This window comes from Phoxinus phoxinus (assembly GCF_949152265.1).
Source record: "Phoxinus phoxinus genome assembly, chromosome: 18".
NCBI classification, from domain to species: domain Eukaryota; kingdom Metazoa; phylum Chordata; class Actinopteri; order Cypriniformes; family Leuciscidae; genus Phoxinus; species Phoxinus phoxinus.
The window spans coordinates 6,480,415-6,492,914 of NC_136893.1; the positions used below are offsets into that span (position 1 = coordinate 6,480,415).

Below are 12,500 nucleotides of genomic sequence, written 5' to 3' on the forward strand. Positions count from 1 at the left end.
AAAGCTGCTCTCAGTCTGGTCTGCACCTGTGCATGCGTCTGTCTCTGTGTCCACCGTCTCCATCAGTATGAACCTGCCGCTTCTTCTGCTGTGCGTCCTCCTGGAGCTCCTCGTGGTGAGCTGTAAGTAAAAGATTTACACTTCAATCCTACAGAATCCTTTCAGTGCATTAACAGGGTACAGCGGCATTGTGGATACCTTGAGCAAAGTCAAGTTTTCTACTTTGAAAAGAGACCGTGGATCTTCTTATAATGACGTTTGGGCGACTTGCTGATCATTTTGATTTTTGAAACGTTCATTTTAAAATGCCAATGAAAAATGTACTCTGTCTTTTTATAATTTGAATAAGTTTTATCATTTAAAATATCATAACTAGTACTGGGTGATGATTATTCGCGATTAATCGCATCCAAAATAAAAGTTTGTGTTTACATAATATGTGTGTGTACTGTGTATAATATTTTTTTCTGTATATATAAATACACACACACATGCATGTATATATTTAGGATTTTTTTTATTAATATACATGCAATATTTCTTAAATATATATATATGTGTGTATTTATATATACAACATAATTATAAACAGTACACACACATTTATTATGTAAACACAAACCTTTATTTTGGATGCGATTAATCGTGATCAATCGGTGTCCAGCACTAATTATAACATTTCAAATTAAATTAAATATTAAACGTTGTCAACTATAAATAACTAAATGGATAATTAAATAATTAAATGGATGACATTGCAATCTTTTAGACTCAAGATGTCAACTCACAAATTTAGTCAAATTTAATATTTTAAATATTTGAATAAATAAGTAATAAATAAATAAGTCTCCTTATTCTCAGAAGTTTCTCCAGAAAAAAAAAGACATGATGAGTTTCAGAGTCGGCATTTAAAACATCTCAATATGAAGTTTCTTCAAGGTTTTCTTCTCAACTTCATCCAAAACAAAAAATTTTGAGCTTTATTGTGTTTTAAATGTTACATGAGACAACATTGATGCTTAATAGAAATATAAGTCAAATCTCTATTAAGTCTACTGAGCTACAAAATAATAAAAAAAAGAGATTTTTATGGATCTTTCCAGTGATGGCTTTTAATACTGCGTAGCTTTATTTTTGCATGTCTGGCTGAGGTTTTGTCAGCGCTATGATTTATTAAAGAAATGAAATATGAAGACAAAGTTGAGTTTAGTTTCATTGATGGATGGGCCCTTCATCCTGACAGCCTGCACTGAGTGCATCTTCACTGAAGGAAATCCAAAGCAAATCGTTTTTCATTTCCAACACAAAAAGCCCTAAAATGCTATTATAAAGTTTAGAATGCAAGTAAAAGAATAATTAATCCATCTGATGCTGGAACCCCTGCAAAAACCAGTGCACGCATTATAAAAACATACAAAAGACATTCAAATCCCCAAACATTGAACTTGTCTCAAGCATTGTTTACCGTTTTTCGCTACTTCACGACATAAAACAGCAAACAATGTACGTACATAACCTCTACATGTGCGGGGAATTCAATGCTTTGTGCTCTTTAACGTTTAGGATTTCCTCACGTTGAGAGCTTCATAAAGCCATCACATAAAGGTCACGCTGCTGCCAATCCCTGTGAGCTCCAAGGTCATTCAGTCCAGCGAGTACGTGTTTCACACGGCCAGTCAATGGCTGCTAATATCGTATAGAATTACTTGAACCGCTGCACATACAACTGCCTAATTGTTAGACTGAGATCGATATGCCCAAGGGAAACATAACATACCAGAGATGACTTCTAACATCTCAGACAGCAGGCTTCATTCAAATCAAACACGTCAGGAAAATATAGTCTTCTGTGGACAGATTGAACCATTGTTTACTCCGCATTGTTAAGTATGGACTTATCAACCTTAAGTTACACACTTTCCTTCCGAGACAAAGGTGTAGATTCAGAGCGTCCCTCACGTGCACACGTGTCTGTTGTATGAAAGGAAAATCTAGGCTGATATCACAGAGATTGAAGATGCTGTCAACAAAATCACGTGTCTCCTGGTTTGTCTCACAGGTCAGGATCTGGTACAGCCCCGTATCGTGGGTGGATACGTCCCGGTGCCGTACTCCATCAAGTACATCGTGTCCATTCAGAGCGCTACGGGCCAGCACTTTTGTGGCGGGACCTTAATTAACAAATACTGGGTGCTGACCGCAGCACACTGCAATTTAGGGTAAGACGAGCATCACTGGATACAGGACTAATGAGTTACATACCAGCATTTCAATATGAGATATTTCCATTTGGCGTCACGAATAGAACCATAGCAACAATTTGCCACATTTGGTAGATTGGTACCAAAATATGTTCTAAAAATGATTTGCTAACATTCCAATTAAAGGGGGGGTATAATGCCCTTTTCACAAGATAAGTCTTAAATAAGTATTTGATGTCCCTGGAGTGTATGTGAAGTTTTAGCTGAAAATACCCCACAGATATTTTTATATAGCATGTTAAAGTTGTCACTTTTTGAGGGTGAGCAAAAACGCACCGTTTTGTGTCTGTTACTTTAAATGCAAATGAGCTGCTGCTCCCGGCACAGGGGGCGGAGCTTCAAGAGCTCGTGTCGAAATTTTAAACAAACTTTTTGCCTTTTATGTTCAAACCGGAGTCAGAAAGACCCAAGAAGACGTGTGTGTGTGTGTGTGGGGGGGGGTATTTTAGGGGGTAAAAAATGTTGTGTAGTCCCTACCAGCCGTTTGTTGTAGTCCTTAAAAAGCTATTTTTTTTAAACAAAATATCTCCCTTTGCTTTGAACTTTGAGCTTTGTAACTTTGCAGATGTTGTTTATGCTCAGTTTATGAACGTTAATGTTAATGCCCATTTTATCATTCTTCAAACATTATGGGAATGTTACTTTTGAATGTTCTTTATCTGGGGTGTGTTTCTTATACAACGATGTAACTTGCTGCTTAATAGTGCGATGCATTTAAAATGCAGTTAAATTCAGTTGGATAAAAAGCGGTGTTGGTTTGTGTCTCCAGGGAGGCAAACATGAGAATCGTGGCTGGAGATTATTCTGTGGGATTATATGAGGGGACGGAGCAGTTTCGCAGGCCTCATGTTTTAATACCTCACCCACAGTACAACAAAGCCACCAATAACGCAGACATCATGCTCATTAAGGTGAGGCAGTGAATCAATGCTCCTGTGTTACACTGACTGACTCACTGTGAACCATTGATTCTTTTCATGCATACAAAATGAACAACAATCTGGCATCAATTACATGAAGTGATACATCTCTTAGTCATCAATAATGCAACATTAGTGCATGCATTTGTTTTACACATCTAAAGTTTTATAATTCAAATTCTATACTTTTATATTATATTCATTATACTATAAAGTATATAGTATAATGAATTTAAGTACATAATTTTAATTATAAAACTTTAGATGTGTAAATAAATGCAAACATTTGTATATTAACAGAATAGCATAAATGCTTCAGTTTTAGTATACAAGTAAAAATGGTAATACTTTACGATAAGGTTTCATTTCAAAACATTAGTTGACTACATTTGTTAACGTGAACTAGCATTGAACAACACTTCTACAGCATTTATTAATCTTATTTATTAATCAAAAGTTGTATTTAAGTAAGTGATAATCCATGGCTAGCTGTGCATTAAATGATTTTATACTGTGAACGCTGTTGAACGCTTGAATCTGATTGGTTGAACGCTCTAAGGTCTGTGGTTATTTTCACTTACTTAGATCTATCATTCTTTATGGGATGGGATCACCCAAAAACGAAAATTAGCCCATGATTTACTCACCCTCAAGTCATTCTAGGTGTATATGACATTCTTCTTTCAGACGAATACAATCGTTGTAACATTTAAAAAAAATTCTACCTCTTCCAAGCTTTATAATGGCAGTGAATGGCTGTTTCTGTTTTGAAGTCCATAAAAGTGCATCCATCCATCATAAAAGTGCTCCACACGGCTCCGGGGGTTAAGAAAGGCCTTCTGAAGCGAAGTGGTGCGTTCGTGAAAGAAAAATATCCATATTTAAAACTTTATAAAGTAAAATAACTAGCTTCTGGCCAAACGAAAATACGGATTCCACTTACGCCTAAAGCGCAACTTCTGCAACTTGTGACGTCAGAATCCATATGTTTGTTTGGCTGGAAGCTAGTTATTTAACTTTATAAAGTTTTAAATATGAACATTTTCCTTTATTAACCCCCCTGGAGCCGTGTGGAGCACTTTTATGATTAGCACTTGTAATATAACTCAGATTGTATTCGTCTGAAAAAAGAATGTCATATACACCTAGGATGGGTTGAGGGTGAGTAAATCATGGGCTAATTTTCATTTTTGGGTGATCTATCCCTTTAAATCAGACACAGAGATAAAGTAGTGCATAAGATTCCATTTGAATTTGATTACTGAATGAATGAATTACAGCATTTACTTTAATTAATTATCGAGAGAGAGAGAGAGAGAGAGAGAGAGAGAGAGAGAGAGAGAGAGATACAGTACGTGTGTGAATTACCTGCGTCTGTGCAGCGTCTTTCTCTGTGAGTTAAATGACTTCAAAACCAAAATTTTGTCAAATTATGCAAAAAGTATCTAAATAATATTTAATTAAAGGGTTACTTCACCCCAAAATGAAAATTATCCCATAATTTACTCACCCTCAAGCCATCCCAGTTGTATATGACTTTCCTCTTTCAGCCTTGAAGCCCAAAAAAGTGCATACATCCATCCATCATAAAAGTAATCCATACGACTCCAGAGGGTTAATAAAGGCCTTTTGAAGTGAAATTATGTTTTTTTTGTCAGAAAAAAATCATATTTATAACTTTATAAGCTATAATCACAGACTTCCGGTAACGGCCATACACGAGTCTAGTTCCAGCGGAAGAGTGACCTCTGACCCGACGCATGACGAATGCAGAAGTGCAGAGGATAGAGCAAAACAAAACACCGGTCATGAATTAGAAGTCTAAAACGAGAATTTTAAAGAGAAATGTCGGGTGAGTTTGTTGCCCAGCACTATTAGCTTGAACCGCTAGAGGCGTTTACTCTCACCTAAGCTTACGCTCCTCCTACATCATACGTTATACGCCGGAACGCGACTCTCTTGTGAACGCACAAGCGGATTAGCAAGCTAGTGATTAGTTTATTAAGTTATAATTATGGATATTTTTCTTACAAAAATACATCGCTTCGCTTCACGTATGGATTACGTTTATGATGGATGGATGCACTTTTTTGGGATTAAAAAAACAAGGCACCATTCACTCCCATTATAAAGCTTGGAAGAGCAAGGATATTTTTTAATATATAACTCTGATTGTGTTTGGCTGAAAGAATAATGTCATACACACCTAGGATGGCTTGAGGGTGAGTAAATCATAGGATCATTTAATTTTTGTGTGAACAATCCCTTTACGTTTTAAATATGCTAGCTTTGAAATTAGCCTTAGCAAGAAAAAAAAAGTTAAAATGCCATTTCCATCACATAATGCCATTAAACATTATTTGAGATGTGGTGGAAATGACACCAGTGAAAACATTTACTTATTAAATAATATAATGAACGTGAACAGCATGTTATTGTATGCTTTGTGGATCCTATTAATGATTTCTTTTCCTCACCTGCAGCTGCAGTCTCCCATCTATCTGAACAGCTACGTGTCTCTCGCGCCGCTGCCTCGGCAGGACGCCCAGGTGTCCGTGGGCCGCGTGTGCAGGGTGTCCGGCTGGGGCTTCACCACTCCGACGGGAGGAATCCCTGCAACGCTGCGGACGGTGAAGCTGCCCATAGTGTCCACCGCAGCGTGTAACAGCACAGGCTCTTTTAATGGAAACATCACGGAGAATATGATCTGTGCAGGATACAGCGCAGGAGGGAAAGACGCGTGTAAGGTGAGACAGTTCACAATGCGGATGGCACAGTTATCACACACTGAACTTTGACCTTAAATGCTTTTGGAAATCTGGCATTTATGAATATGTGGTAATACATTTAAAAGGTATTTGGAATAAACCACTAACTATTAGCAACATTTTAATGACTTAGTGGATGTTGACTTTGTTGTCAGGAACAGGGCCATCTTATATTCAGTCATTATTTGGATATCACATTGTTTTTGCCAATTATAAAACTATTTATGAATTTAATTGCACTACTGACTACTCTAACTGACTGGTCTAATTAAAGTTAAAATGTGTTGCTTTTTACTTCAGTTAGAAGATGCAAAAAAACTAAAAAAAACAATCCCATTAAATGAACAGTTTAAAAGTTAAATGGAGCTCATTTAATCAGATAGCAACTTTCTAATAAGCTAGCAATGAAAGTCTTGTGCAATTTAACAAAATATTAAATAAAGCGAAGCTGGACATTTTATCTGATCAGGTATGTGATAAATCTTATTCAGTCAGGTTAGAAATATCTGGTAGAAAATGAAGGTAAAGTCAAAAAATAAAAAAAATAAAAAAATAAGTAAACAAATAATTAAATCAATAAACGTATGCTCACCAAGGCTACACTTATTTGATTCAAAATTTTCAGCATCATTACTCCAGTCACATGATCCTTCAGAAATCATGATAATATGTTGAGTTGATGCTCAAGACACATTTCTTCTTATTATCAATGTTTAAAACAGTTGCTGCTTCATATTTTTGTGGAAACCATGTTGCTTTTTCAGGATTGCATGGAAAGGATAATTGATAAATATAAAGCTTTTATTTGAAATAGAAATCTTTAGTAACATTATACATATCTTTACTGTCATTTTTGATAAATTTAATGCAAGTTATAATATATATATATATATATTTATTTATTTTTATTTATTTTTTACCGGCCCCAAACTTTTGAACGGTAGTGTAAATACATAAATAAACTTTTTTTTGATTGATGTCACAAATCCATATATTTCAATTCCTGATGGATATAATTCAAGTCCCGTCCATTGTTTCTTGCTAAAAAGGAGCAGATTTGCTGGCTTTACAATGTGTCAAGTTCACTCAATGACACTGAAACAACAAGAAATCGAATTAAATTTATAAGGCAGTTCAAAGGCAATACGTGTCTCACATCGCTGTGAGTTTCACCTTCTAGTTCTAGTTTAGCCTCTTTCCCTCTTCTCACACACCATCTGACCTCTCTGTCCAACATCGTATTAATATTCTTGTGTTTTCTGCAGGGGGATTCTGGAGGGCCGCTGGTGTGCGAGGGCCGCGTGTACGGGATCGTCTCCTGGGGAAATGGCTGTGCTGATGCCCAGTACCCTGGCGTCTACACGTCCGTCTCGAGGTTTCGCCAATGGATCGATGGAACTATATTTGGCTTTTATGGAAAGTGCCTCAAGTATTAGACTGCAGTGTTACCCCAGTGCTAATCGAGTTGGAAACAGCCTCGAAACATGCCAACTTGTACATGAATAGTGTTGCTACTTCTATTTGAAAAGTTAGAGAACTTTGTTTTTTTAGACGAGTACACTGCTGTTCTGAAACAGCACATCTGTTCCTCAACGGCTTCTTAGCGGTAGTTTAACTGTTCCTTAAATGTGCCATAATGCTGCTTCTCTGCAAACGTCTTTGAAAACTAAAAATAGGTATATTAAAAAGGAATATTTTCCACAAAAAAAAAATGAATTACAAAAAAAAAAGATTTGGGGAATGATACTTGTGAGAATGATCAATTCAACATTAAAATGAATACAAACAGACTTTCATCTGGACTATAATCAAACCAGTTTCATATTTTAAGACGCAACTTGTGAGTGCCTACAAAATTGTATTGTATTGTGTTGTGTTTAAATTGTAATAATATTTCACAATGACTGTTTTTACTATATTTTTTGATCAAATAAATGCAACCTTTGTGATGATACTTCTTTAAAAATGTACATTAAACATTTTCTTTAAAAATGGTATACAGTGGCATATATATATATATACAGTATACAGTACACACACACACACACAACCACACACACACACACACGCACACTCATATACAGTATATACACACACACACACGAACACACACACATACAGTATATACAGGTGCTGGTCATATAATTAGAATATCATGAAAAAGTTGATTTAATTCAGATATTCCATTCAAAAAGTGTATATTATATTCATTCATTACACACAGACTGATATATTTCAAATGTTTATTTCTTTTAATTGTGATGATTATAACTGACAACTAATGTAAATCCCAAATTCAGTATCTCAGAAAATTTGAATATTACTTAAGACCAATAAAAAAAAAGGATTTTTAGAAATGCTGGCCAACTGAAAAGTATGAACATGAAAAGTATGAGCATGTACGGCACTCAATACTTAGTTGCGGCTCCTTTTGCCTGAATTACTGCAGCAATGCGGCGTGGTGGAGAGTCGGTCAGTCTGTGGCACTGCTCAGGTGTTATGAGCCCAGGTTGTTCTGATAGTGGCCTTCAGCTCTTCTGCTCCACTGTGTGCAGGTGCCAAGTCATGTTGGAAAATGAAATCTGCATCTCCATAAAGTTGGTCAGCAGCAGGAAGCATGAAGTGCTCTAAAACTTCCTGTAGACGGCTGACCTTGGACCTCAGAAAACACAGTGGACCAACACCAGCAGATGACATGGCACCCCAAACCATCACTGACTGTGGAAACTTTACACTCGACTTCAAGCAACGTGGATTCTGTGCCTCTCCTCTCTTCCTCCAGACTCTGGGACCTTGATTTCCAAATGAGATGCAAAATTTGCTCTCATCAGAAAAGAGGACTTTGGTCCACTGTGCTTTATTAAATCCAGAGTCAACGCAGCCGTCTACCAGGACATTTTCAGAGCACTTCAGGCTTCCTTAATTTTCCAGCAGGATTTGCACCTGCCCACACTGCCAAAATAACCAAAACATGGTTCAATCAATGACCATGGTATTACCGTGTAATTACTGTGTGATTTCATGTAATATTCTACTTTTCTGGGATTTTAATTTTGTTGGTTTCATAAGCTGTAAGCCATAATCATCAAAATGATAACAAATAAAGGCTTGAAATATCTCACTTTGCATGTAATGAGTGTCAGGGTTTGGGGTTGAGGAGATGAAGCGAGGACTCAATTGCAGGAGAATGGGTTGTATTAATAATAAAAATAAACAAAAACTACCCCGAGGGGGAAAACAAGACAGACTTAACTAGACTTGACTCAACTTGACTTTGACAGCAGGAAAACACACAGTGTACATATGACAACGAAACAGCACAGGACTGAAAACACAAGGAGATTAAATAGGGAGAACAAACAAAGGAGGTAACGAGGGAGGACAGGTGGAGCAAATAAATCAACAATCAGGTAACAAGAGGGGAGGGGCTAGACAATTAACTGGAGAGCACATGGCACAAAAGAAACATACATGACAAGCCATGTGCTCACACCAAACACGACTAGAACACAAGCACATGGCCAGTAAAACAAATCACAAGCCATGTGCTCACAAAACGAGACAACATGAAAACACACAGCTAGTGTAAAACACAAGCTGCGTGCTACACAGTACAGGACAAGACATGAAAGCACATGAAACAAGGCACACAGACAAGACAACATAGGAGTGTCAGGGCTCTGTCACAAAACCAAGAAATAGACCAGACAGAAGTGACAGAACCCTGACAATGAGTCTATTTAATATATTAGTTTCACCTGTTAAGTTGAATTTTTGAAATAAATCAACTTTTTTATGATATTCTAATTATATGACCAGCATTATATATATATATATATATATATATATATATATATATATATATATATATATATATATATATACAGTCATAGTGTAGCTCAAAAGTTAACACACCCACTACAGGAAATGTGTATAATGTTAACAAAATAAGAAGGATCATAAAAAATGTATGTTATTTTATCTTGTGGACTATGGGTTCTCTGCAAGGGGTGTGTAAACTTTTGAGCAACACACACACACACACACACACACACACACACACACACACACACACACACACACACACACACACACACACACACACACACACAAGGGGGTGTTTAAACTTTTGAGCAACACACACACACACAGTACACTATTAGCAAAACCTTACACTCAAGAGGCAAAACATCAGCCCATATTTGCACAACTATAAGCACATTGTCAACCTCACACTTGTTGCAAAACTCTACACACAGTGATTTGCAAAACACTAAACACACTTAACATACATTACACACAAAAATCTATCATGAAGTCACTTCCTTGCAATACCAAAGCACTGACTGTCAAATTACCGCACCGTCCAACCAATTGGTTCAACACAGTTATCAGGTGTGCAAACACTTGTCTGCTTAATTGTAGACACACCAATCAGATGTATAAGCACTATAAAAAGCAGCAGGTGAGTTCCTCGGTCTTCAAGCACAATGGAAAGAGAAAGAGTAAGACGAGGAGGAGAACAAGGAGGAGGACGAGGAGGAGGACGAGGAGGAGGAGGAGGACGAGGAGGAGGAGGACGAGGAGGAGGACGAGGAGGAGGAGGACGACGAGGAGGAGGACGAGGAGGAGGAGGAGGACGAGGAGGAGGACGAGGACGAGGAGGAGGAGGACGAGGACGAGGACGAGGAGGAGGAGGAGGAGGAGGAGGAGGAGGAAGGGGAGGAAAAGGAATCAACAGAGGAAGAGGAAGAGATGGAGGCCATGCTGGAGGTAGAGGAAGAGGAAGAGGAAGACAAGAAGGTGCTCAAAGAGGACCGAATCTGACAAATGAGATCCGCGCAACACTGGTTGGCCACGTTGTCAACCACGGCCTGACGCTGAGGAAGGCTGGACTGCGAGTACAGCCAAATCTAAGCCGATGCACAGTGGCAAGTGTGATAAGAACATTTCAATTGGAAAATAGGTACTAGATCTACACTGAACTACACAATTTTGCCTGACACTATTCTTCAGAGAGTTTTACGAATGGATGGAGAGGAGATCCAGCATGAGTTCATTTACGTAGATGAGGCTGGGTTCAATCTGACGAGAACACGAAGGAGGGGAAGAAACATCATTGGCCACATGGCTATAGTCAATGTCCCAGGGCAACGTGGGGGTAATATAACACTGTGCAGCCATTACACAGAATGGGGTCCTCCACCGCCATGCCCATGTGGGCCCTTACAACACAGCACTCATACTTACATTCTTGGACCAATTGCACAACGTTAACAGCAGCAAATCAAATCGATCATATGCAGAGTTCATATGCAATACATTGTTGTCTGGGACAATGTGTCTTTCCACCGCTCTGCTCTGGTTCTGAACTGGTTTCAGCAACATCCAGATTTCACCGTCCTATATCTTCCATCATACTCTCCATTCCTCAACACTATAGAAGAGTTTTTCTCGGCATGGCGGTGGAAGGTATATGATCTGAAGGTATGAAGGTATATCATCCAAGCCATGGAGGAGGCCTGTGACCAGATGGAGGTAGCAGACAACATGACAACATTGCAACATTGCTTGCGATGAAATTCTCTGGCCAGATCCAGCTAGGCGAAGAGACAATGTCTAGTTTATTTTATTTACAGTAAACTTACAGTACAATACGTAAAGTGACATTTTGTTACAGTATTATGAATCTCCATGTCAACATTTTGGGCGTGTTGAGAAATAAATGAGTTTCTTCAGTCTGCAACATTGGTCTTGTGTAGTGTTTACATTATATTTGTACTTTGTTGATGGTAGCCTACTCTAATCATAGGGAAGTAGAAGTGCTAAAAGTGTTTTAGGTTTATCACAGCAGAGTGTAACTCGTCCAAACAGAGTATAGTAATGTGAAACGTGTGTGTTTCATATGGTAACAAAGTGTGGTTTTTAAACAGAAGTGTATAGTTTTTACAATAGTGTTTAATTATGCAAAGGATCTGTAGTGTTCTGCTAATTGGGTGTGTGGTTCTGCTAATTATGTGTAGTGTTTTGAAAACACGGGCCCTGTTTTGAAAATCGTGCTTAAGCAATCCAAAAAAACTGTAAGAGATCTCATCTTTGATTTTTTTTCTTCTTCTATTGTCTGGTTCTAATAGTCTACCTGTAGTCTACCTTTAGTGTTCAATCTGTTCCCTATCATCTGTTCTCTTGTTTTGGTGTTCACCTCATGAATGGTTGTGGTTATTCTTCCAGGCATGAAAGTGATTCCAGGAAGGAGTGGCTGAAATCTGGACATAATTAAACTACACCCGATAGGTGGATCAGAGGCCATATCAGCACACCATAAATACTGCACGCCCTACTTTGACAAATCTCCTATTACACAACTAGGGATATGTCCTTCAGTTTAAGGGAGTGTCCTTCATCCAGTGATGGATATGAGGCTCCAGTCTTAAGGATTACATAAGAGACGTCTCTATTGTGAGATCCAAAACTTGAGCACATCACAGCGGACTTTGAAAACCTATCGCATGACATATTCAGCCATAGTCTCGTACAAGGAGCATCTCAAA

At 37.9% G+C, this 12,500-nt stretch overlaps 1 protein-coding gene across 1 annotated transcript; it reads left to right on the forward strand.

Annotated features, from left to right (window-relative positions):
* The first annotated feature begins 6 nt into the window (after positions 1-6).
* On the forward strand, positions 7-7,944 carry LOC306985610 (trypsin). The gene is made up of 5 exons (XM_079588056.1): positions 7-122; positions 2,060-2,219; positions 3,031-3,172; positions 5,665-5,928; positions 7,215-7,944. Exons 1-5 carry the CDS (start codon positions 68-70, stop codon positions 7,383-7,385), a joined length of 792 nt encoding a protein of 263 aa, XP_079444182.1. The 5' UTR covers positions 7-67; the 3' UTR covers positions 7,386-7,944.
* The last annotated feature ends 4,556 nt before the right edge of the window (positions 7,945-12,500 follow it).

Coding starts and splice junctions, on each gene's coding strand:
- LOC306985610 (XM_079588056.1), top strand. CDS start 68: ATGAACCTGCCGCTTCTTCTGCTGTGCGTCCTCCTGGAGCTCCTCGTG. Junction 123..2,059: donor GGAGCTCCTCGTGGTGAGCT/GTAAGTAAAAGA, acceptor TTTGTCTCACAG/GTCAGGATCTGGTACAGCCC. Junction 5,929..7,214: donor GAGGGAAAGACGCGTGTAAG/GTGAGACAGTTC, acceptor TGTTTTCTGCAG/GGGGATTCTGGAGGGCCGCT.